The sequence below is a fragment of the Scyliorhinus torazame genome, chromosome 16, assembly GCF_047496885.1.
Source record: "Scyliorhinus torazame isolate Kashiwa2021f chromosome 16, sScyTor2.1, whole genome shotgun sequence".
In the NCBI taxonomy this organism is placed as follows: domain Eukaryota; kingdom Metazoa; phylum Chordata; class Chondrichthyes; order Carcharhiniformes; family Scyliorhinidae; genus Scyliorhinus; species Scyliorhinus torazame.
In genome coordinates this window covers 37,124,339-37,151,415 of record NC_092722.1, presented here as the reverse complement: position 1 = coordinate 37,151,415, position 27,077 = coordinate 37,124,339, and the positions used below count along the sequence as shown (strand labels likewise).

The 27,077-nt window shown below is 55.7% G+C and overlaps 1 protein-coding gene across 2 annotated transcripts in view; it reads right to left on the bottom strand.

The window, feature by feature from the left end:
- cplane2 (ciliogenesis and planar polarity effector 2) overlaps positions 1-26,851 on the bottom strand; it is a 29,804-nt gene extending 2,953 nt beyond the window's left edge. The window contains exons 1-4 of one of the 2 annotated variants that reach the window (XM_072478281.1): positions 26,706-26,851; positions 5,953-6,112; positions 4,484-4,636; positions 3,827-3,951 (exon numbers count right to left, since the gene is read on the bottom strand). In XM_072478281.1, the coding sequence (XP_072334382.1) occupies positions 3,827-3,951; positions 4,484-4,636; positions 5,953-6,064 (390 nt within the window). In that variant the 5' untranslated portion in view covers positions 6,065-6,112; positions 26,706-26,851. The remainder of the gene's footprint in view (positions 1-3,826; positions 3,952-4,483; positions 4,637-5,952; positions 6,113-26,705) is intronic. The other variant, XM_072478283.1, reaches the window with a different exon arrangement.
- Positions 26,852-27,077: the final 226 nt, after the last annotated feature.

Below are 27,077 nucleotides of genomic sequence, written 5' to 3'. Positions count from 1 at the left end.
AGGGGTGGAAGGCCGAGGCCGACGGATTATTTTGCCACGATGTTGGCGGAGCTATTGGGGGAGGGGGACGTTCCCTCTCGATACGAACTGGATCGGGCTCATAGGTCGTGGAGGCCTATACCAAAGGCGTGTGAGCTGCCAAGAGTGGTAACTGTTTGTTTCTGTCGGTACAGTGTGAAGGAGAAGGTCCTGTGCTGGGCAAAGCAGAAGCGGGTCGTGCAGGTATACGCATATATCAGAACTTTACGGTGGAGTTGGCGAGGAGGTGGGTGGCCTTCAACCGGGTGAAGGCACTGTACAACAGCAAAGTGCAGTGATGCATACTGTATCCAGCGAAGTTGAGGGTGACCAACAAATCCAAGGACTTTTATTTTGGGACGGCGGAAGCGGCGGAAGGCAGAAGGACTGTGGCAGAATTGAGAAATGGGACTGAGAGTGGGTCTTGTACCGATGTAGCCTCACGTAACTTTTTTTTTTTCCACTGCGTGCTGGTGTATGTACTAAATGAGTCGACACTGCATATTTGGACACGGGAAGAGTTGGGACGTTCATTTGCAATGATGGTTCTTTGGGGCTTGGGTCTATATGCTGAGGTTGTGTGTTAAAGGGGATTTCTTTGTTTTCCTGGGACCAGGCAAGGGAGAAGGAGACCCGGGCGGGGGCCTCCACGCTGGCTGGTTTAAGTCGGCCAGTGAACAGGAGTGAGGTTGGGGGAGGGGCTGCAACCATTGGAGCCTGGTAGAACAGGTTTCGGTGAGTCTAGCCGGGGTGAAAAGTTGGGGGAAGGAACCGAGGCTGGGAGGAGGAGTTTACATGAGGAAGTGGAGGGGAGGAATCTGTGTGTGGTGGTGGTGGGGGTCTACAATTCATGGGTGTCATTCACAGTACTCTTTCGGGGATTGGATGGCTTTGAATATTAAGGGGGGGGGGGGGGAGTGGACTATATATGTCAATGGTGACCATAGGCGATTCCCGATTCCTTTTTCTTTCCTTGGGAGGTTTTGTTTTATTTGATGCTTCTATTGTCATATTGTTTGGGGGGTGGTGGGAGGATGAGATCGCTGTTGTTGGTAGGGTGATTTACATTGTATTTGTTACCGTTTACGGTTTGTTGGTGGGGTGTAAATTTTGAAGAAAATGTGAAAATGGAGAATCAAAATATTTTAAAAAAAGAATCTTATTTGCTTCAATGAGATCATGTCTCATTCTTTTAAATTCCAGTGAGTAGAGGCCCATTCTATTCAGTCGGTCCTCATTGTACAACCCTCTCATCTCAATAACCAATCTGGTAGTTTCCATTACAAACATGGGCAAGGGAATTTAAAACCCCGTTAAATTTGCACAGTCTCCCCGTGTTTGCATGGGTTTCGCCCCCACAACCTAAAGATGTGCAGGGTAGGTGGATTGAACAAGCTAAATTGCCCCTTAATTGGAAAAATGAATTGGGTACTCTAAATTTATTAAAAATAATTAAATAGAGGCACGGTGTACAAAAGCAAAGGCGTATTGTTAAACTGTTATAAATCACTGATTAAGCCTCAAGTAGAGTATTGTCAATACTGGGCACCACACTTTGGTCATGCGTCAAAGCAGAGAGAGGTGTAAAGGAGGTTTGATAAAGAAATTTGAGAATTTCTTTTTTAGTCAGAGTTGTGAAGGTCTGGAATGTACTCTCTGAAGAGATGGTGGAAGCAGATTTAGTTGTATCAGGTAGTAGTAAAGGGAATTGAATATATACCTAAAAAGGAGAAATGTAGAGGGCTACATGGAAAGAACAGGGGAGTGGGACTAATTGGTTAGCCCTTTTAAAAGCTGGTACATTCACAATGGGCTGAAAGGCTTCCTCCTGTGCTATGTGATTCACTGGGTAGATAATGAGCCAACAGAAGCGCATTGAAACAATTTGGGCCGAGTTTTCTTGGAGTTTCATCTCCCATTTCCCATGACAATTGGCCCCAGTAGGTACTTTTGCACTGCTGGAATCAGAATTATATATCAGTACAAGTGAGGGCCAGCACAGTGGCACAGTGGTTATAATAATCTTTATTAGTGTGACACGTAGGTTTACATTAACACTGCAATGAAGTTACTGTGAGAATCCCCTAGTCACCACACTACGACGCCTGTTCGGGTACACTGAGGGAGAATTCAGAATGTCCAATTTACCTAACAAGCACTTCTTTCAGGACTTGTGGGAGGAATCCGGAGCACCGGAGGGAACCCACGCAGACACGGGAGAACGTGCAGGCTGCGCACAGACAGTGACCCAAGCCAGGAATTGAACCCTTCTCCCTGGCGCTGTGAAGCAACAGTGCTAACCACTGTGCTACCCTGCTGCCCCAGGCGCTGAGGACCCTGATTCGATCCCAGCCCCGGGTCATTGTCTGTGTGGAGTTTGCACAATCTCCCTGTGTCTGCACGGGTCTCATGCCCACAACTCAAAGATGTGCCGGGTAAGTGGATTGGCCACGCTAAAATTGCCCCTTATGTGGGGAATAGTAGGCACATGTCCTCAAACAATGGGTATAAGATATTATGCCTTCAAAGTAAATTTTCCCCTTTCAAAGCTGCTGACACCTGGTAGGATATGGTTGTATGAGCATCAACCATCTCCAAGATGCAGCCAATCTCTTGACTGATGGCCAAGTTTCATATGTGAATCTATACAGTGAATGCTGGGAGGCACTTGAATGGTGTTACACACACCTTTAAGCACATCTAATCCTGTTCTCATCCAACACTCCACATTTTCATTGTTCAGCAGGGTCACTGAATTGCAATTAGCAGCAAAAACGGATCGATTTATCCTCTCGCTAGCCCAACAACGTTATGGTCAATTTTAGAGAACCAACAACCATCCCTGCTGAAAGAAAAGCAGAAAATGCTGGGAAAACTCAGCAGGTCTGGCAGCATCTGTGACGAAAGAAACTGGGTTAACATTTCGAGTTTGCATAATTCTTCTGCTGAAGAAGTTTCTCTCTCCACAGATGCTGCCAGACCTCTTGAGTTTATCCAGCATTTTCTGTTTCTATTTTGGACTTCCAGCATCCATAGTATTTTGCCTTTATTATAATCATCCCCGGTGAGATGAATTGATTCAACAGAAACCCAGAATCAAATCTGGGGTCACATATGGGTGTGTCTGTACCCACTAAGTTTTTGCACTAAGAAGAATTGTAATATAGTCCCCAAAGACTCCCATAGGAGTCATGTGTGCTGGTGGGATTCCATTGAAAGAGGTTATGTCATAGAATCCCTACAATGCAGAAGAAGGCCATTCGGCCCATCGAATCTACACCGACTCTTCGAATAAGCACTTTATCCATGTCTGCCACACCCTATTACCATAACCCCGTAGCCTAACCTGCAAATCCCTGGGCACTAAGGGGCAATTTTAGTGTGGCCAATCCACCTAATCAGCAAATCTTTGGACTGTGGGAGGAAACCGGAGCACCAGGAGGAAACCAACGCTGACACGGGCAGAGCGTACAAACTCCAGACAAACAATGACGCAAGGTGGGAATTGAACCCGGGTCCCTGGCGCTGTGAGGCAGCAGTGCTAACCACTGAGCCACCATGCCGACCATTATGCAGACTGAATGAGGGAATGAAAGAAGAGATTAGCATCTCACAATAGATGCACTAAACTAGATAATTATTTACGGACATGAGGAAGGAGACAGTCCTCAGAATACATTTCCAGTTACTGAGTTTTGTTTGGTTGTTGTTTGGCAATTGCTTGTCCTATTTGGCCATGACATGAGGAATGCACCTACAACACTCAATCTGTACATTTCTTTATACAATGTTTTTGATGCTTTCTTACAGCAAGAATGTGGTCAAACTTCTTCAGTGAGGCCTCACCGCAGTCCCAGAACTGAAAACGAAACATGATCACTCGACCGTTCTCCACCAGCTTTGCTGGCCAATAAACTGTCCTTGTCTGAATTCCTGCATTTAAGACAATTAAGAGGTTTTATCTTAAAAAAATAGATAAATCCTTCACTGGAATCCGAGATATTGTTTTTGCTTTAGTGATTTTATAGAACACACATACCCACAGCCAGAGCAGTACTGTGTACACGTACATATATAACAGAATACTGCATCAACACATATACACAGCCAATACAGAAATAGTGCCATATATAAATATAGAATATATTATTTATAAAATAGAGTACTCAGTTCATTTTTCTAATTAAGGGACAATTTAGCGTGTTCAATCCACCTACCCTGCACATCTTTGGGTTGTGGGGGCAAAACCCACGCAAACACGGGGAGAATGTGCAAACTCCACACGGACAGTGACCCAGAGCCGGGATCGAACCTGGGACCTCGGCGCCGTGAGGCTGCAGTGCTACCCACTGCGCCACCGTGCTGCCCCAAATATAGAATATACATGTATAGACACATGCATATAGCCAGTATGGACACTTTAGTATACATACATACTTAAAGCTGATATAGTCTGTAGCTTCACCTGTGGTCTCATGATGAACACTGGAAATTTCTAGGCCGGCAAACTTTGCAACTGCTGCTGTTTTCCCTACGCCACTCTTCCCAGACAGAAAGATCTTGTAACTAGCGGTGTCAGGTGCAACCTGTGGGGGGAGCACTGGTCGCTCAAGCAATCCTGGAGACGAACACATTTCTTTAATAGTGTTGCCAAGGTCAAATCCTGACAAGAACAGAACTGACTCTTGATTGGTAACAGATAATGCAAGTCTAGGTTCCATCAATCCATGCTTTGGAAAAATAAATCTTTCTTCAATTACTCAAAATGTTCCCAAACTTGAACTATCATAGTGATGCCAGTTTGTCAGGCAAAACCACAAACAGCAATGACACATCTAATGAACTAAAGAGCTGGTATCAATTCCAGAACAAATGCACCAAAAATGGGATTTGAATGGATGGAAACTTGCACACAACAAAGTTAAACCAAACCAGCTGTCTGTACTGTACTCATTCCCACTGTATATTTATATGTGTGTATGTCCTCTTGTCCTCACAGAATCTCCACAGTGCAGAAGGCCATTCGGCCCATCAGATCTGTACTCCAAAAGAGTACTCTACCTTGGCCCACTGCCCGCCCTATCCCCGTACCCCCACCTAACCGTTGGACACTAAGGGGCAAATTTAGCCAATCCACCTAACCTGCGCATCTTTGGACTGTGGGAGAAAACCGGAGCACCCGGCGGAAACCCACAGAGAGAACGTGCGAACCCCACATGGACAGTCACCCAAGCCAGAATTGAATCGAGGTCCCTGGCGTTGTGAGGGAGCAGTGCTAACCACTTGCCACCCCATGTCCTCTTTTTAAAAAAAATGTATTGTATTACAAACATGTATCAAAACAGATTATGGGCAGCACGGTGGCGAAGTGGTTAGCACTGCTGCCTACGGCGCTGAGGAGCCGGGTTCATATCCCGATCCTGGATCACTGTCCGTGTGGAGTTTGCACATTCTCCCCGTGTCTGCGTGGGTTTCACCCCCACAACCCAAAGATGTGCAGGGTAGGTGGATTGGCCACGCTAAATTGCCCCTTAATTGGAAAAAATAATTGGGTACTCTAAATTTAAAAAAAAAAAACAGATTACAGCAAATAAACACCCCGGGAAACATACTTCCCAATAATCAACTATACAGTCTGTACAGATTTTCCCTCTTTTCACCCCCCCAGCCCCGCGACCACCCCATGTCCTCTTGAATATAAAAATTGCAATGAGGATATTAAAATGTGACAAGCAGTAAACACCACCTACCCTTGGGAAAGGAAATTGTGGAAAGGAATTAAACAGACTAAATCCACGAATCTGGAGTTTTAACAAACCAATTAATCCTTCCCAGCCTTTTTTCACATCTTTCTGTGAAGACAGATAGTCAGATATATGCCTGTCCTTTGTGTGTTTCCCTTCAGGTTTTTGAGGAGGATAAATTTTTACTTACCAAATATTTTCCTCTTGTTTCTGCGCAAAATACTGGCCAGATGTTCCCGGCCCTCCACAGAATTGAGCCAATCAGCTGTTACTAGAGATCCTGATTTCAGGAAGGTTGCCATTTCTTGGGCTTGGAAGTCAAGAATGTCCAGTTGCCATCAGCCAGCACACTGTGAAAAATGAAGCAGACTCCTGTTGTAGAAATTATACATCTAAATGTTTGTATCTCAAAAATGTAAATAGCCAGGGTGGCGGGTTGGATGTTGATTGGTCTGTTCCTACTCCACTTTTTTCAGACAGAAAGATTCTGTAACTAGTGGTGTAAGGTGCAACCTTTGCACTGGTCACTCGAGCAATCCTGGAGACAAACACATCTGTATCATAGTGTTACCAAATTCAAATACTGACAGGAACAGGACTGACTCCTTGGTTGGTATTGGATGAAGCTCTCCTAGGTCCCATCAATCAGGTTCATGTCTAACGTGACATAACAGCAGCATAAAGCTGCCCATCACTCAGCCACCAATTGGCAATCCCAGCATGACCTCGCGGATTATAACCTACCCAGCAGTCAGGTCTTTGTAGATCCCATTTAATTTTATATAATACTACTAATAATAATCGTTTATTGTCACAAGTAGGCTTCAATGAAGTTACTGTGAAAAGCCCCTAGTCGCCACATTCCGGCAATTGTTCGGGGAGGCTGGTGTGGGAATTGAACCCGCGCTGCTGGCCTTGTTCTGCATTTCAAGCCCACTGTGCTAAACCAGCCCTTGGGCTGCCTCGAGAACACATTGTTACAATTCTGAACACTTATTATTCTAAGCCCAAGCTTCATACATAAAAGGCACCCAACTACTTAAGCATAAGGCTTCCATGTTATATACCATTCACCATAATCCAATGACAGTCATTTCCAGGGGATTCTTTTTTATACAAAGATTTCACTAGTTTTAGAAACTCAATAACATTTCTGCAATAAAACAAATAAATGCTAACATATATTACATAACACTGTATTTCTCGCTTTCAGTGGTATCCTTCACATTTGAAACATCGTGATAATTTCCAATAATCTTTTGAATGAAAAAATCTCCAAGAATCAAATTTTCAAATTTACATTTTAAATGATGCAGAAGGTGGCAAAAGTATTTTTGTCTCTTATGAATTACTTAGTGAATTTCTTTGTTGGGTGACTGCATGATCAAGAAGTCAGGTAGCGCATTCTTTTCCTGAGGATTACACAGAACAAAAAAAGACAATTCTAAAGGCACTGGTATACAGAAATCATTGCCTTTCTATGTTCACAGTGGTTTAACAAGCATCAATTGGATCATCCCTGCAATTACAAGATGCTCTTTGCTCTTAGGGACATGTCTCGCAGATCATTCCAAACATTTGGAAGAGCTCAATGGGTTGAGCTGTTCCATTCCATTACTCGCATCCCATCGGGCTAATTAGATTTGGGTTTAAATAGATGTTGTTTTGAGTCCTATGAAGATCGAACCAAGAAAATAAGTTATTAGGAATACTTGCTTTTAGTTTCCATTTCTCTAGATGATTTTCAAAGATATTTGGAAATGTATTGTGGTGATCATGCAACCAGAAAGCAGTCAGAGACTGTGGTGGTATGTATTAGGGGTCATGTGGGACCTGCGAAGCCGAGGTGCTATTGGCTGACAGATCCCGGGTCCTGGTTGGATTTGCCGACTTCTGGCTCCGCCCTGAAGGCGGAGCATAAGAACCTGAGCTTCTCCCCGCAGCTTCATTCTGTTGCTGAGCTGCTGGGGACAAACATCGCTTAATAAAGCCTGGATCGACTTAATCACTTCTCGTCTCTCGTAAGTCATTGTGCGCTACAGAGACTATCAGGAGTATTAACCTAATCAGAGTACTGACTGCTTTTCAAAAGTCAATTTTATGTTGAGAGTTGGTGCAATAGAAAATTCTGTGCTAGTTTGACATTTTGAACAGAAAAGTTTATATTTAGTGCGAGATACTATTTGTATCATATGCACCCTGTTCACTACCTTAAACTGTATCAGGCTCATTCTTGCACAAGAGGAGGTCCCATTTAGCCTTTGTTGTGCCTCACTCCATACTGCCCAATTGATCTCCCTTCCCAACTCTGCTTCCCATTTCTCCTTGATCTTCACCACCCGCTCACCTCCCTGCTCCCCCAGCGAATTAGGCAGCCTTTGTGATGGAGACAATATGGAGCTGGAAATTTATCTAGGGACAAATAGGGTGCCAAAGTTGCAAACATCCTGGCACAGCCCAAGAAAGTAGATGAGTAGGGGATAGGAATACATAACTGAAAGACAACCGTGGATGCAGCGAGGAGGAAGATAAACTCATGGAGAGAAAATGCGAGGGATCGTCAGGGAAGAGATATTGGGCAGGATTTTCCCATATTTTTTCCAGAGTGTCAAGCTCTGACTGAGACGCGACGTGCACCTTTCCAGTGGCACAGCTGGGATTTTAGGTCAGAACTGGAGCCTCACTGAAAATAAAACACTGGGCATGGTTCACTGTGGCAGGGTGGGGCCTGCTGGAGCTGGCATGGCCAGCTTCACAGAGATCAGGGCACAGAAAGTAACCCCGCCCCCCGCCCCACCCCTGTAAGGATACAGGGACCCCACCACTAGAATTGAGGGCTCTCCCCACAGGCATCAGCATCTCCCCCAACCCACCATACCACAGCATCGGCATCGGTGCTCTCCACCACCCCCGAACCACAGATTGGGGCTCACTACTCTCTCTCACCCTCTAACCCACCCCCCACCCCCGAAAGTAACATAACTCAAACCCTGCCCCCCACTATGGTTCCCCAGAGGGTCCACCCTGCCACTGCCCTTGGCTGTGCCAACCTGTGCCAAGGACCAGGGGAGCTCTCTCGCTCTTCTTCAAAATAGCACCACAAAATCTTTTACAGCCAACTGTGCTGCAGCCTCAGTTTACATCTGACCCAAAGTATGGCACCTCTGACAGTGTAGCACACTGGGGTGTCAGGACCAAACACAAAGTGATTCCAACAATGACATTCCTTATTTGTAATGAATGCACGGAAACAGATGTGAGCCAGTGTCACAATTTACTTTCAATCAGTCAGTGTCAATCTCCTCACAATGCTAATCTTTTCCACTAAGCACCAATTTTGTTGCTATCTGGTCCAACCACTCCGGAATAGCCCTTTCCCACTCTATTCTCCGCCTGAGCTACCAGCCCCATTAGGTTCTATCCGCAGCACCAGTCGCATTTGTCTCCCATCCTAACGACCAGCCCCATTATCGACCAGTCCCATTATTCCCCCCCCCCCTCCCCCACCGCCCCGTCCCCAGGACCAGTCCCATTGTCCCCCCTGACCCCAGGACCAGTCCCATTATATCCCCATCCCCAGGACCAGTCCCATTAACCCCAGAACCAGTCCCATTACCCCCCAGTCCCCAGGACCAGTCCCATTATCCCCAGTCCCCAGGACCAGTCCCATTATACCCCGTCCCCAGGACCAGTCCCATTATCCCCCAGGCCCCAGGACCAGTCCCATTATCCCCCAGTCCCCAGGACCAGTCCCATTATCGCCCAGACCCCAGCACCAGTCCCATTATCCCCCATACCCAGCACCAGTCCCATTATCCCCCAGACCCCAGGACCAGTCCCATTATCCCCCAGTCCCCAGGACCAGTCCCATTATCCCCCAGGACCAGTCCCATTATCCCCCAGTCCCCAGGACCAGTCCCATTTTCCCCCAGTCCCCAGGACCAGTCCCATTATCCCCCAGTCCCCAGGACCATTCCCATTATCCCCCAGTCCCCAGGACCAGTCCCATTATCCCCCAGTCCCCAGGACCAGTCCCATTATCCCCCAGTCCCCAGGACCAGTCCCATTATCCCCCAGTCCTCAGAACCAGTCCCATTATCGCCCAGACCCCAGCACCAGTCCCATTATCCCCCATACCCAGCACCAGTCCCATTATCCCCGACCCCAGCACCAGTCCCATTGTCCCCCAGACCCCAGCTTCAATCCCATGATCCCCCAGACCCCAGCACCAGTCCCATTATCCCCCGTACCCAGGACAAATCCCATTATCCCCCAGACCCCAGAACCAGTCCCATTATCCCCCAGACCCCAGCACCAGTCCCATTATCCCCCGTACCCAGGAGCAGTCACATTAACCCCCACACCCAGGACCAGTCGCATTACCCCCCCAGACCCCAGCACCAGTCCCATTATCCCCCGTACCCTGGACCAGTCGCATTACCCCCCCAGACCCCAGCACCAGTCCCATTATCCCCCGTACCCAGGACCAGTCCCATTATCCCCCAGTCCCCAGCACCAGTCCCATTACCCCCAGTCCCCAGGACCAGTCCCATTATCCCCCAGACCCCAGCACCAGTCCCATTATCCCCCAGACCCCAGCACCAGTCCCATTATCCCCCAGACCCCAGCACCAGTCCCATTATCCCCCAGTCCCCAGCACCAGTCCCATTACCCCCCAGTCCCCAGCACCAGTCCCATTACCCCCCAGTCCCCAGCACCAGTCCCATTACCCCCCAGTCCCCAGCACCAGTCCCATTACCCCCCAGTCCCCAGCACCAGTCCCATTACCCCCCAGTCCCCAGCACCAGCCCCATTATCCCCCAGTCCCCAGCACCAGTCTCATTGTCCCCAGTCTCCAGGACCAGTCCCACTACCCCCCAGTCCCCAGCAACAGTCTCATTATCCCCCCAGTCCCCAGCACCAGTCCCATTATCCCCTGTGCCCAGCACCAGTCCCATTATCCCCAGTCCCCAGGACCAGACCCATTATCCCCCAGTCCCTAGGACCAGTCCCATTATCCCCAGTCCCCAGGACGAGACCCATTATCCCCCAGTCCCCAGGACCAGTCCCATTATCCCCCAGTCCCCAGGACCAGTCCCATTATCCCCAGTCCCCAGGACCAGACCCATTATCCCCCAGTCCCCAGGAACAGTCCCATTATCCCCAGTCCCCAGGACCAGTCCCATTATCCCCCAGTCCCCAGGACCAGACCCATTATCCCCCAGTCCCCAGGACCAGTCCCATTATCCCCAGTCCCCAGGACCAGACCCATTATCCCCCAGTCCCCAGGAATAGTCCCATTATCCCCAGTCCCATTATCCCCAGTCCCCAGGACCAGTCCCATTATCCCCCAGTCCCCAGGACCAGACCCGTTATCCCCCTGTCCCCAGGACCAGTCCCATTATCCCCCAGTCCCCAGGACCAGTCCCATTATCCCCCAGTCCCCAGGACCAGTCCCATTATCCCCACTCCCCAGGACCAAACCCATTATCCCCAGTCCCCAGGACCAGTCCGATTATCCCCCAGTCCCCAGGACCAGTCCCATTATCCCCAGTCCCCAGGACCAGTCCCATAATCCCCAGTCCCCAGGACCAGTCCCATTATCCCCCAGTCCCCAGGACCAGACCCATTATCCCCCAGTCCCCAGGACCTGTCCCATTATCCCCAGTCCCCAGGACCAGACCCATTATCCCCCAGTCCCCAGGACCTGTCCCATGATCCCCAGTCCCCAGGACCAGACCCATTATCCCCAGTCCCCAGGAGCTGTCCCATTATCCCCCAGTCCCCAGGACCAGTCCCATAATCCCCAGTCCCCAGGACCAGTCCCATTAACCCCCAGTCCCCAGGACCAGTCTCATTATCCCCAGTCCCCAGGACCAGACCCATTATCCCCCAGTCCCCAGGACCAGTCCCATTATTCCCCAATCCCCAGGACCAGTCCCATAATCCCCAGTCCCCAGGACCAGCCCCATTAACCCCCAGTCCCCAGGACCAGTCCCATTATCCCCCAGTCCCAAGGACCAGTCCCATAATCCCCAGTCCCCAGGACCAGTCCCATTAACCCCCAGTCCCCAGGACCAGTCCCATTATCCCCAGTCCCCAGGACCAGACCCATTATCCCCCAGTTCCCAGGACCACTCCCATTATCCCCCAGTCCCCAGGACCAGTCCCATAATCCCCAGTCCCCAGGACCAGTCCCATTAACCCCCAGTCCCCAGGACCAGTCCCATTATCCCCCAGTCCCCAGGACCAGACCCATTATCCCCCAGTCCCCAGGACCAGTCCCATTATCCCCAGTCCCATTATCCCCAGTCCCCAGGACCAAACCCATTATCCCCAGTCCCCAGGACCAGTCCGATTATCCCCCAGTCCCCAGGACCAGTCCCATTATCCCCAGTCCCCAGGACCAGTCCCATAATCCCCAGTCCCCAGGACCAGTCCCATTATCCCCCAGTCCCCAGGACCAGACCCATTATCCCCCAGTCCCCAGGACCTGTCCCATTATCCCCAGTCCCCAGGGCCAGACCCATTATCCCCCAGTCCCCAGGACCTGTCCCATGATCCCCAGTCCCCAGGACCAGACCCATTATCCCCCAGTCCCCAGGACCTGTCCCATTATCCCCAGTCCCCAGGACCAGTCCCATAATCCCCATTCCCCAGGACCAGTCCCATTATCCCCCAGTCCCCAGGACCAGACCCATTATCCCCCAGTCCCCAGGACCAGTCCCATTATCCCCGGTCCCCAGGACCAGTCCCATTATCCCCAGTCCCCAGGACCAGTCCCATTATCCCCAGTCCCCAGGACCAGTCCCATTATCCCCCAGTCCCCAGGACCAGTCCCATTATCCCCAGTCCCCAGGACCAGTCCCAATATCCCCCAGTCCCCAGGACCAGTCCCATTATCCCCAGTCCCCAGGACCAGTCCCATTATCCACCAGTCCCCAGGACCAGTCCCATTATCCCCCAGGACCAGTCCCATTATCCCCCAGTCCCCAGGACCAGTCCCATTATCCACCAGTCCCCAGGACCAGTCCCATTATCCCCCAGGACCAGTCCCATTATCCCCCAGTCCCCAGGACCAGTCCCATTATCCACCAGTCCCCAGGACCAGTCCCATTATCCCCCAGGACCAGTCCCATTATCCCCAGTCCCCAGGACCAGTCCCATTATCCCCAGTCCCCAGGACCAGTCCCATTATCCCCCAGTCCCCAGGACCAGTCCCATTAACCCCAGTCCCCAGGACCAGTCCCATTATCCCCCAGTCCCCAGGACCAGTCCCATTATCCCCAGGACCAGTCCCATTAACCCCAGACCCCAGGACCAGTCACATTAACCCCAGTCCCCAGCACCAGTCCCATTATCCCCAGTCCCCAGGACCAGTCCCATTATCCCCCAGTCACCAGGACCAGTCCCATTATCCCCCAGGACCAGTCCCATTATCCCCCAGTCCCCAGGTCCAGACCCGTTTTCCCCCAGTCCCCAGGACCAGTCCCATTATCCCCCAGTCCCCAGGACCAGTCCCATTATCCCCCAGTCCCCAGGACCAGTCCCATTATCCCCCATACCCAGCACCAGTCACATTATCCCCCAGACCCCAGGACCAGTCCCATTATCCCCCAGTCCCCGGGACCAGTCCCATTATCCCCCAGGACCAGTCCCATTATCCCCCAGTCCCCGGGACCAGTCCCATTATCCCCCAGGACCAGTCCCATTATCTCCCAGTCCCCAGGACCAGTCCCATTATCCCCCAGTCCCCAGGACCAGTCCCATTATCCCCCAGGACCAGTCCCATTATCCCCCAGTCCCCAGGACCAGTCCCATTATCCCCCAGTCCCCAGGACCAGTCCCATTATCCCCCAGTCCCCAGGACCAGTCCCATTATCCCCCAGTCCCCAGGACCAGTCCCATTATCCCCCAGTCCCCAGGACCAGTCCCATTATCCCCCAGTCCCAGGACCAGTCCCATCATTGCCCAGACCCCAGCACCAGTCCCATTATCCCCCATACCCAGCACCAGTCACATTATCCCCCAGACCCCAGGACCAGTCCCATTATCCCCCAGTCCCCGGGACCAGTCCCATTATCCCCCAGGACCAGTCCCATTATTCCCCAGTCCCCAGGACCAGTCCCATTATCCCCCAGGACCAGTCCCATTATCCCCCAGTCCCCAGGACCAGTCCCATTATCCCCCAGTCCCCAGGACCAGTCCCATTATCCCCCAGTCCCCAGGACCAGTCCCATTATCCCCCAGTCCCCAGGACCAGTCCCATTATCCCCCAGTCCCCAGGACCAGTCCCATTATCCCCCAGTCCTCAGAACCAGTCCCATTATCGCCCAGACCCCAGCACCTGTCCCATTATCCCCCATACCCAGCACCACTCCCATTATCCCCCAGAACCCAGGACCAGTCGCATTATCCCCCAGTCCCCAGGTCCAGACCCGTTTTCCCCCAGTCCCCAGGACCAGTCCCATTATCCCCCAGTCCCCAGGACCAGTCCCATTATCCCCCAGTCCCCAGGACCAGTCCCATTATCCCCCAGTCCCAGGACCAGTCCCATCATTGCCCAGACCCCAGCACCAGTCCCATTATCCCCCATACCCAGCACCAGTCACATTATCCCCCAGACCCCAGGACCAGTCCCATTATCCCCAGTCCCCGGGACCAGTCCCATTATCCCCCAGGACCAGTCCCATTATCCCCCAGTCCCCAGGACCAGTCCCATTATCCCCCAGTCCCCAGGACCAGTCCCATTATCCCCCAGGACCAGTCCCATTATCCCCCAGTCCCCAGGACCAGTCCCATTATCCCCCAGTCCCCAGGACCAGTCCCATTATCCCCCAGTCCCCAGGACCAGTCCCATTATCCCCCAGTCCCCAGGACCAGTCCCATTATCCCCCAGTCCCCAGGACCAGTCCCATTATCCCCCAGTCCCCAGGACCAGTCCCATTATCCCCCAGTCCTCAGAACCAGTCCCATTATCGCCCAGACCCCAGCACCAGTCCCATTATCCCCCATACCCAGCACCACTCCCATTATCCCCCAGAACCCAGGACCAGTCGCATTATCCCCCAGGACCAGTCCCATTATCCCCCAGACTCCAGGACCAGTCCCATTAACCCCCAGAGCCCAGCACCAGTCTCAGTATCCCCCAGAGCCCAGCACCAGTCTCATTACCCGCAGACCCCAGCACCAGTCCCATTATCCCCAACCCCAGCACCAGTCCCATTGTCCCCCAGACCCCAGCATCAATCCCATGATCCCCCAGACACCAGCACCAGTCCCATTGTCCCCCAGACCCCAGCATCAATCCCATGATCCCCCAGACCCCAGCACCAGTCCCATTATCCCCCGTACCCAGGACCAATCCCATTATCCCCCAGACCCCAGAACCAGTCCCATTATCCCCCAAACCCCAGCACCAGTCCCATTATCCCCCGTACCCAGGACCAGTCCCATTATCCCCCGTACTCAGGACCAGTCGCATTACCCTCCCAGACCCCAGGACCAGTCACATTAACCCCAGTCCCCAGGAACAGTCCCATTATCCCCCAGTCCCCAGGACCAGTCCCATTATCCCCCAGTCCCCAGGACCAGTCCCATTATCCCCCAGTCCCAGGACCAGTCCCATTATTGCCCAGACCCCAGCACCAGTCCCATTATCCCCCATACCCAGCACCAGTCCCATTATCCCCCAGACCCCAGGACCAGTCCCATTATCCCCCAGTCGCCAGGACCAGTCCCATTATCCCCCAGGACCAGTCCCATTATCCCCCAGTCCCCGGGACCAGTCCCATTATCCCCCAGGACCAGTCCCATTATCCCCCAGTCCCCAGGACCAGTCCCATTATCCCCCAGTCCCCAGGACCAGTCCCATTATCCCCCAGTCCCCAGGACCAGTCCCATTATCCCCCAGTCCCCAGGACCAGTCCCATTATCCCCCAGTCCCCAGGACCAGTCCCATTATCCCCCAGTCCCCAGGACCAGTCCCATTATACCCCAGTCCCCAGGACCAGTCCCATTATCCCCCAGTCCCCAGGACCAGTCCCATTATCCCCCAGTCCTCAGAACCAGTCCCATTATCCCCCAGTCCCCAGGACCAGTCCCATTATCCCCCATACCCAGCACCACTCCCATTATCCCCCAGAACCCAGGACCAGTCGCATTATCCCCCAGGACCAGTCCCATTATCCCCCAGATCCCAGGACCAGTCCCATTAACCCCCAGAGCCCAGCACCAGTCTCAGTATCCCCCAGAGCCCAGCACCAGTCTCATTACCCGCAGACCCCAGCACCAGTCCCATTATCCCCAACCCCAGCACCAGTCCCATTGTCCCCAAGACCCCAGCATCAATCCCATGATCCCCCAGACACCAGCACCAGTCCCATTATCCCCAACCCCAGCACCAGTCCCATTGTCCCCCAGACCCCAGCATCAATCCCATGATCCCCCAGACACCAGCACCAGTCCCATTATCCCCCGTACCCAGCACCAGTCCCATTATCCCCCGTACCCAGGACCAGTCCCATTATCCCCCAGTCCCCAGGACCAGTCCCATTATCCCCCAGGACCAGTCCCATTATCCCCCAGTCCCCAGGTCCAGACCCGTTTTCCCCCAGTCCCCAGGACCAGTCCCATTATCCCCCAGTCCCCAGGACCAGTCCCATTATCCCCCAGTCCCCAGGACCAGTCCCATTATCCCCCAGTCCCAGGACCAGTCCCATTATTGCCCAGTCCCCAGCACCAGTCACATTATCCCCCAGACCCCAGGACCAGTCCCATTATCCCCCAGTCCCCGGGACCAGTCCCATTATCCCCCAGGACCAGTCCCATTATCCCCCAGTCCCCAGGACCAGTCCCATTATCCCCCAGTCCCCAGGACCAGTCCCATTATCCCCCAGGACCAGTCCCATTATCCCCCAGTCCCCAGGACCAGTCCCATTATCCCCCAGTCCCCAGGACCAGTCCCATTATCCCCCAGTCCCCAGGACCAGTCCCATTATCCCCCAGTCCCCAGGACCAGTCCCATTATCCCCCAGTCCCCAGGACCAGTCCCATTATCCCCCAGTCCCCAGGACCAGTCCCATTATCCCCCAGTCCCCAGGACCAGTCCCATTATCCCCCAGTCCCCAGGACCAGTCCCATTATCCCCAGTCCCCAGGACCAGTCCCATTATCCCCAGTCCCCAGGACCAGTCCCATTATCCCCCAGTCCCCAGGACCAGTCCCATTATCCCCCAGTCCCCAGGACCAGTCCCATTATCCCCAGTCCTCAGAACCAGTCCCATTATCGCCCAGACCCCAACACCAGTCCCATTATCCCCCATACCCAGCACCACTCCCATTATTCCCCAGAACCCAGGACCAGTCGCATTATCCCCCAGGACCAGTCCCATTATCCCCCAGGACCAGTCCCATTATCCCCCAGACCCCAGGACCAGTCCCATTAACCCCCAGAGCCCAGCACCAGTCTCAGTATCCCCCAGAGCCCAGCACCAGTCTCATTACCCGCAGACCCCAGCACCAGTCCCATTATCCCCAACCCCAGCACCAGTCCCATTGTCCCCCAGACCCCAGCATCAATCCCATGATCCCCCAGACACCAGCACCAGTCCCATTATCCCCCGTACCCAGGACCAGTCCCATTATCCCCCAGACCCCAGCACCAGTCCCATTATCCCCCGTACCCAGGACCAATCCCATTATCCCCCAGACCCCAGAACCAGTCCCATTATCCCCCAGACCCCAGCACCAGTACCATTATCCCCCGTACCCAGGAGCAGTCCCATTAACCCCCGTACCCAGGACCAGTCGCATTTCCCCCCCCAGACCCCAGCACCAGTCCCATTATCCCCCGTACCCAGGACCAGTCGCATTACCCCCCCAGACCCCAGCACCAGTCCCATTATCCCCCGTACCCAGGACCAGTCCCATTATCCCCCAGTCCCCAGCACCAGTCCCATTACCCCCAGTCCCCAGCACCAGTCCCATTACCCCCCAGTCCCCAGCACCAGTCCCATTACCCTCCAGTCCCCAGCACCAGTCCCATTACCCCCCAGTCCCATTACCCCCCAGTCCCCAGCACCAGTCCCATTATCCCCCAGTCCCCAGCACCAGTCTCATTGTCCCCAGTCTCCAGGACAGGTCCCACTACCCCCCAGTCCCCAGCACCAGTCTCATTATCCCCCCAGTCCCCAGCACCAGTCCCATTATCCCCTGTGCCCAGCACCAGTCCCATTATCCCCTCGACCAGACCCATTATCCCCCAGTCCCCAGGACCAGTCCCATTATCCCCAGTCCCCAGGACCAGGCCCATTATCCCCCAGTCCCCAGGAACAGTCCCATTATCCCCAGTCCCCAGGACCAGTCCCATTATCCCCCAGTCCCCAGGACCAGTCCCATTAACCCCAGTCCCCAGGACCAGTCCCATTATCCCCAGTCCCCAGGACCAGACCCATTATCCCCCAGTCCCCAGCACCAGTCCCATTATCCCCAGGACCAGACCCATTATCCCCCAGTCCCCAGGACCAGTCCCATTATCCCCAGTCCCCAGGACCAGGCCCATTATCCCCCAGTCCCCAGGAACAGTCCCATTATCCCCAGTCCCCAGGACCAGTCCCATTATCCCCCAGTCCCCAGGACCAGTCCCATTAACCCCAGTCCCCAGGACCAGTCCCATTAACCCCAGTCCCCAGGACCAGTCCCATTAACCCCAGTCCCCAGGACCAGGCCCATTATCCCCCAGTCCCCAGGAACAGTCCCATTATCCCCAGTCCCCAGGACCAGTCCCATTATCCCCCAGTCCCCAGGACCAGTCCCATTAACCCCAGTCCCCAGGACCAGACCCATTATCCCCCAGTCCCCAGGACCAGTCCCATTATCCCCAGTCCCCAGGACCAGTCCCATTATCCCCGGTCCCCAGAACCAGTCCCATTATCCCCTAGTCCCCAGGACCAGTCCCATTATCCCCGGTCCCCAGAACCAGTCCCATTATCCCCCAGTCCCCAGGACCAGTCCCATTATCCCCAGGACCAGTCCCATTATCCCCAGTCCCCAGGACCAGTCCCATTATCCCCCAATCCCCAGGACCAGTCCCATTATCCCCCAGTCCCCAGTCCCCAGGACCAGTCCCATTATCCCCAGTCCCCAGGACCAGTCCCATTATCCCGCAATCCCCAGGACCAGTCCCATTATCCCCCAGTCCCCAGGACCAGTCCCATTATCCCCGGTCCCCAGGACCAGACCCATTATCCCCAGTCCCCAGGACCAGACCCATTATCCCCAGTCCCCAGGACCAGTCCCATTATCCCCCAGTCCCCAGGACCAGTCCCATTATCCCCAATCCCCAGGACCAGACCCATTATCCCCAGTCCCCAGGACCAGTCCCATTATCCCCCAGTCCCCAGGACCAGTCCCATTATCCCCAGTCCCCAGGACCAGTCCCATTATCCCCCAGTCCCCAGGACCAGTCCCATTATCCCCAATCCCCAGGACCAGACCCATTATCCCCAGTCCCCAGGACCAGTCCCATTATCCCCCAGTCCCCAGGACCAGTCCCATTATCCCCAGTCCCCAGGACCAGTCCCATTATCCCCCAGTCCCCAGGACCAGTCCCATTATCCCCAGTCCCCAGGACCAGACCCATTATCCCCAGTCCCCAGGACCAGTCCCATTATCCCCCAGTCCCCAGGACCAGTCCCATTATCCCCAGTCCCCAGGACTAGACCCATTATCCCCCAGTCCCCAGGACCAGTCCCATTATCCCCGGTCCCCAGAACCAGTCCCATTATCCCCCAGTCCCCAGGACCAGTCCCATTATCCCCCAGTCCCCAGGACCAGTCCCATTATCCCCGGTCCCCAGAACCAGTCCCATTATCCCCGGTCCCCAGAACCAGTCCCATTATCCCCCAGTCCCCAGGACCAGTCCCATTATCCCCAGTCCCCAGGACCAGTCCCATTATCCCCGGTCCCCAGAACCAGTCCCATTATCCCCCAGTCCCCAGGACCAGTCCCATTATCCCCCAGTCCCCAGGACCAGTCCCATTATCCCCAGTCCCCAGGACCAGTCCCATTATCCCCCAGTCCCCAGGACCAGTCCCATTATCCCCAGTCCCCAGGACCAGTCCCATTATCCCCCAGTCCCCAGGACCAGTCCCATTATCCCCGGTCCCCAGAACCAGTCCCATTATCCCCAGTCCCAGTCCCATTATCCCCAGTCCCCAGGACCAGTCCCATTATCCCCCAGTCCCCAGGACCAGTCCCATTATCCCCAGTCCCCAGGACCAGTCCCATTATCCCCCAGTCCCCAGGACCAGTCCCATTATCCCCGGTCCCCAGAACCAGTCCCATTATCCCCAGTCCCCAGGACCAGTCCCATTATCCCCGGTCCCCAGAACCAGTCCCATTATCCCCAGTCCCCAGGACCAGTCCCATTATCCTCCGTCCCCAGGACGAGACCCATTATCCCCCAATCCCCAGGACCAGTCACATTAACCCCCAGTCCCCAGGACCAGTCCCATTATCCCCCAGTCCCCAGGACCAGTCCCATTATCCCCCAGTCCCCAGGACCAGTCCCATTATCCCCGGTCCCCAGAACCAGTCCCATTATCCCCAGTCCCCAGGACCAGTCCCATTATCCTCCGTCCCCAGGACCAGTCACATTAACCCCCAGTCCCCAGGACCAGTCCCATTATCCCCCAGTCCCCAGGACCAGTCCCATTATCCTCCGTCCCCAGGACCAGTCCCATTATCCCCCAGTCCCCAGGACCAGTCCCATTATCCCCCAGTCCCCAGGACCAGACCCATTATCCCCCAGTCCCCAGGACCAGTCCCATTATCCCCAGTCCCCAGGACCAGTCCCATTATCCTCCGTCCCCAGGACCAGTCCCATTATCCCTCAGTCCCCAGGACCAGTCCCAATATCCCCCAGTCCCCAGGACCAGTCCCATTATCCCCAGTCCCCAGGACCAGACCCATTATCCCCCGTCCCCAGGACCAGACCTATTATCCCCAGTCCCCAGGACCAGTCCCATTATCCCCCAGTCCCCAGGACCAGTCCCATTACCCCCCAGTCCCCAGGACCAGACCCATTATCCCCCAGTCCCCAGGACCAGTCCCATTACCCCCCAGTCCCCAGGACCAGACCCATTATCCCCAGTCCCCAGGACCAGACCCATTATCCCCAGTCCCCAGGACCAGACCCATTATCCCCAGGACCAGACCCATTATCCCCCAGTCCCCAGGACCAGTCCCATTATCCCCCAGTCCCCAGGACCAGACCCATTATCCCCCAGTCCCCAGGACCAGTCCCATTATCCCCCAGTCCCCAGGACCAGTCCCATTATCCCCCAGTCCCCAGGACCAGACCCATTACCCCCCAGTCCCCAGGACCAGACCCATTATCCCCAGTCCCCAGGACCAGACCCATTATCCCCAGTCCCCAGGACCAGACCCATTATCCCCCAGTCCCCAGGACCAGTCCCATTATCCCCCAGTCCCCAGGACCAGACCCATTATCCCCCAGTCCCCAGGACCAGACCCATTATCCCCAGTCCCCAGGACCAGTCCCATTATCCCCCAGTCCCCAGGACCAGACCCATTATCCCCAGTCCCCAGGACCAGACCCATTATCCCCAGTCCCCAGGACCAGACCCATTATCCCCAGTCCCCAGGACCAGACCCATTATCCCCCAGTCCCCAGGACCAGTCCCATTATCCCCCAGTCCCCAGGACCAGTCCCATTATCCCCCAGTCCCCAGGACCAGACCCATTATCCCCCAGTCCCCAGGACCAGACCCATTATCCCCAGTCCCCAGGACCAGTCCCATTATCCCCCAGTCCCCAGGACCAGACCCATTATCCCCAGTCCCCAGGACCAGACCCATTATCCCCAGTCCCCAGGACCAGACCCATTATCCCCAGTCCCCAGGACCAGACCCATTATCCCCCAGTCCCCAGGACCAGTCCCATTATCCCCCAGTCCCCAGGACCAGACCCATTATCCCCCAGTCCCCAGCACCAGTCCCATTATCCCCCAGTCCCCAGGACCAGTCCCATTATCCCCCAGTCCCCAGGACCAGACCCATTAACCCCCAGTCCCCAGGACCAGACCCATTAACCCCCAGTCCCCAGGACCAGACCCATTATCCCCCAGTCCCCAGGACCAGACCCATTATCCCCCAGTCCCCAGGACCAGACCCATTATCCCCAGTCCCCAGGACCAGACCCATTATCCCCCAGTCCCCAGGACCAGTCCCATTATCCCCCAGTCCCCAGGACCAGACCCATTATCCCCCAGTCCCCAGGACCAGACCCATTATCCCCCAGTCCCCAGGACCAGACCCATTATCCCCCAGTCCCCAGGACCAGACCCATTATCCCCAGTCCCCAGGACCAGACCCATTATCCCCCAGTCCCCAGGACCAGTCCCATTATCCCCCAGTCCCCAGGACCAGACCCATTATCCCCCAGTCCCCAGGACCAGACCCATTATCCCCCAGTCCCCAGGACCAGACCCATTATCCCCAGTCACCAGGACCAGACCCATTATCCCCAGTCCCCAGGACCAGTCCCATTATCCCCCAGTCCTCAGAACCAGACCCATTATCCCCAGTCCCCAGGACCAGACCCATTATCCCCAGTCCCCAGGACCAGTCCCATTATCCCCGGTCCCCAGAACCAGTCCCATTATCCCCCAGTCCCCAGGACCAGTCCCATTATCCCCCAGTCCCCAGGACCAGTCCCATTATCCCCGGTCCCCAGAACCAGTCCCATTATCCCCGGTCCCCAGAACCAGTCCCATTATCCCCCAGTCCCCAGGACCAGTCCCATTATCCCCAGTCCCCAGGACCAGTCCCATTATCCCCGGTCCCCAGAACCAGTCCCATTATCCCCCAGTCCCCAGGACCAGTCCCATTATCCCCCAGTCCCCAGGACCAGTCCCATTATCCCCAGTCCCCAGGACCAGTCCCATTATCCCCCAGTCCCCAGGACCAGTCCCATTATCCCCAGTCCCCAGGACCAGTCCCATTATCCCCCAGTCCCCAGGACCAGTCCCATTATCCCCGGTCCCCAGAACCAGTCCCATTATCCCCAGTCCCAGTCCCATTATCCCCAGTCCCCAGGACCAGTCCCATTATCCCCCAGTCCCCAGGACCAGTCCCATTATCCCCAGTCCCCAGGACCAGTCCCATTATCCCCCAGTCCCCAGGACCAGTCCCATTATCCCCGGTCCCCAGAACCAGTCCCATTATCCCCAGTCCCCAGGACCAGTCCCATTATCCCCGGTCCCCAGAACCAGTCCCATTATCCCCAGTCCCCAGGACCAGTCCCATTATCCTCCGTCCCCAGGACGAGACCCATTATCCCCCAATCCCCAGGACCAGTCACATTAACCCCCAGTCCCCAGGACCAGTCCCATTATCCCCCAGTCCCCAGGACCAGTCCCATTATCCCCCAGTCCCCAGGACCAGTCCCATTATCCCCGGTCCCCAGAACCAGTCCCATTATCCCCAGTCCCCAGGACCAGTCCCATTATCCTCCGTCCCCAGGACCAGTCACATTAACCCCCAGTCCCCAGGACCAGTCCCATTATCCCCCAGTCCCCAGGACCAGTCCCATTATCCTCCGTCCCCAGGACCAGTCCCATTATCCCCCAGTCCCCAGGACCAGTCCCATTATCCCCCAGTCCCCAGGACCAGACCCATTATCCCCCAGTCCCCAGGACCAGTCCCATTATCCCCAGTCCCCAGGACCAGTCCCATTATCCTCCGTCCCCAGGACCAGTCCCATTATCCCTCAGTCCCCAGGACCAGTCCCAATATCCCCCAGTCCCCAGGACCAGTCCCATTATCCCCAGTCCCCAGGACCAGACCCATTATCCCCCGTCCCCAGGACCAGACCTATTATCCCCAGTCCCCAGGACCAGTCCCATTATCCCCCAGTCCCCAGGACCAGTCCCATTACCCCCCAGTCCCCAGGACCAGACCCATTATCCCCCAGTCCCCAGGACCAGTCCCATTACCCCCCAGTCCCCAGGACCAGACCCATTATCCCCAGTCCCCAGGACCAGACCCATTATCCCCAGTCCCCAGGACCAGACCCATTATCCCCAGGACCAGACCCATTATCCCCCAGTCCCCAGGACCAGTCCCATTATCCCCCAGTCCCCAGGACCAGACCCATTATCCCCCAGTCCCCAGGACCAGTCCCATTATCCCCCAGTCCCCAGGACCAGTCCCATTATCCCCCAGTCCCCAGGACCAGACCCATTACCCCCCAGTCCCCAGGACCAGACCCATTATCCCCAGTCCCCAGGACCAGACCCATTATCCCCAGTCCCCAGGACCAGACCCATTATCCCCCAGTCCCCAGGACCAGTCCCATTATCCCCCAGTCCCCAGGACCAGACCCATTATCCCCCAGTCCCCAGGACCAGACCCATTATCCCCAGTCCCCAGGACCAGTCCCATTATCCCCCAGTCCCCAGGACCAGACCCATTATCCCCAGTCCCCAGGACCAGACCCATTATCCCCAGTCCCCAGGACCAGACCCATTATCCCCAGTCCCCAGGACCAGACCCATTATCCCCCAGTCCCCAGGACCAGTCCCATTATCCCCCAGTCCCCAGGACCAGTCCCATTATCCCCCAGTCCCCAGGACCAGACCCATTATCCCCCAGTCCCCAGGACCAGACCCATTATCCCCAGTCCCCAGGACCAGTCCCATTATCCCCCAGTCCCCAGGACCAGACCCATTATCCCCAGTCCCCAGGACCAGACCCATTATCCCCAGTCCCCAGGACCAGACCCATTATCCCCAGTCCCCAGGACCAGACCCATTATCCCCCAGTCCCCAGGACCAGTCCCATTATCCCCCAGTCCCCAGGACCAGACCCATTATCCCCCAGTCCCCAGCACCAGTCCCATTATCCCCCAGTCCCCAGGACCAGTCCCATTATCCCCCAGTCCCCAGGACCAGACCCATTAACCCCCAGTCCCCAGGACCAGACCCATTAACCCCCAGTCCCCAGGACCAGACCCATTATCCCCCAGTCCCCAGGACCAGACCCATTATCCCCCAGTCCCCAGGACCAGACCCATTATCCCCAGTCCCCAGGACCAGACCCATTATCCCCCAGTCCCCAGGACCAGTCCCATTATCCCCCAGTCCCCAGGACCAGACCCATTATCCCCCAGTCCCCAGGACCAGACCCATTATCCCCCAGTCCCCAGGACCAGACCCATTATCCCCCAGTCCCCAGGACCAGACCCATTATCCCCAGTCCCCAGGACCAGACCCATTATCCCCCAGTCCCCAGGACCAGTCCCATTATCCCCCAGTCCCCAGGACCAGACCCATTATCCCCCAGTCCCCAGGACCAGACCCATTATCCCCCAGTCCCCAGGACCAGACCCATTATCCCCAGTCACCAGGACCAGACCCATTATCCCCAGTCCCCAGGACCAGTCCCATTATCCCCCAGTCCTCAGAACCAGACCCATTATCCCCAGTCCCCAGGACCAGACCCATTATCCCCAGTCCCCAGGACCAGTCCCATTATCCCCCAGTCCCCAGGACCAGACCCATTATCCCCAGTCCCCAGGACCAGACCCATTATCCCCCAGGACCAGTCCCATTATCCCCCAGTCCCCAGGACCAGTCCCCAGGACCAGACCCATTATCCCCCAGTCCCCAGGACCAGACCCATTATCCCCCAGTCCCCAGGACCAGACCCATTATCCCCCAGTCCCCAGGACCAGTCCCCAGGACCAGACCCATTATCCCCCAGTCCCCAGGACCAGACCCATTATCCCCCAGTCCCCAGGACCAGTCCCCAGGACCAGACCCATTATCCCCCAGGACCAGTCCCATTATCCCCCAGGACCAGTCCCCAGGACCAGTCCCCAGGACCAGACCCATTAACCCCCAGTCCCCAGGACCAGACCCATTATCCCCAGTCCCCAGGACCAGACCCATTATCCCCAGTCCCCAGGACCAGTCCCATTATCCCCAGTCCCCAGGACCAGACCCATTATCCCCAGTCCCCAGGACCAGACCCATTATCCCCAGTCCCCAGGGCCAGACCCATTATCCCCAGTCCCCAGGGCCAGTCCCATTATCCCCAGTCCCCAGGACCAGTCCCCAGGGCCAGACCCATTATCCCCAGTCCCCAGGGCCAGTCCCATTATCCCCAGTCCCCAGGACCAGTCCCCAGGACCAGACCCATTATCCCCAGTCCCCAGGACCAGTCCCATTATCCCCCAGTCCTCAGAACCAGACCCATTATCCCCAGTCCCCAGGACCAGACCCATTATCCCCAGTCCCCAGGACCAGTCCCATTATCCCCCAGTCCCCAGGACCAGACCCATTATCCCCAGTCCCCAGGACCAGACCCATTATCCCCCAGGACCAGTCCCATTATCCCCCAGTCCCCAGGACCAGTCCCCAGGACCAGACCCATTATCCCCCAGTCCCCAGGACCAGACCCATTATCCCCCAGTCCCCAGGACCAGTCCCCAGGACCAGACCCATTATCCCCCAGGACCAGTCCCATTATCCCCCAGGACCAGTCCCCAGGACCAGTCCCCAGGACCAGACCCATTAACCCCCAGTCCCCAGGACCAGACCCATTATCCCCAGTCCCCAGGACCAGACCCATTATCCCCAGTCCCCAGGACCAGTCCCATTATCCCCAGTCCCCAGGACCAGACCCATTATCCCCAGTCCCCAGGACCAGACCCATTATCCCCAGTCCCCAGGGCCAGACCCATTATCCCCAGTCCCCAGGGCCAGTCCCATTATCCCCAGTCCCCAGGACCAGTCCCCAGGGCCAGACCCATTATCCCCAGTCCCCAGGGCCAGTCCCATTATCCCCAGTCCCCAGGACCAGTCCCCAGGACCAGACCCATCTCTGCACCGCCCCCCCCCCCCCCCCCCCGGACTCACATTTTACGAAAGTTCGCGCGCCCGGCGATTCTGTTTTTTGCCTCACGCGCGCACCCGGCGATTCTGCTCGTGCCACACGCGCGTTCCTCAGTCTGAATCAAAAGCCGCGGCCTGCTCTCCACAATCCCATGGCAACCAGGCACATCAACACTGCGTCAAACGTCGGGTTCGCTGGCTCCCTTCTTCGCCGACGTCACAAGGCGTATGATGCCACGAGACGTACGTCGTTTCCATGGAAACCCTGGCGGGCCTGGGCGACAAGCTGCCCCTCGCTCAGCCTTCCTCCTTCTGTATCCCTCAGACAGCCCCTGCATATCGGGGCATCCCAGTCAGAGCTTTCGGACCCCAAGGCAATTCATTCTCAGAATTAAA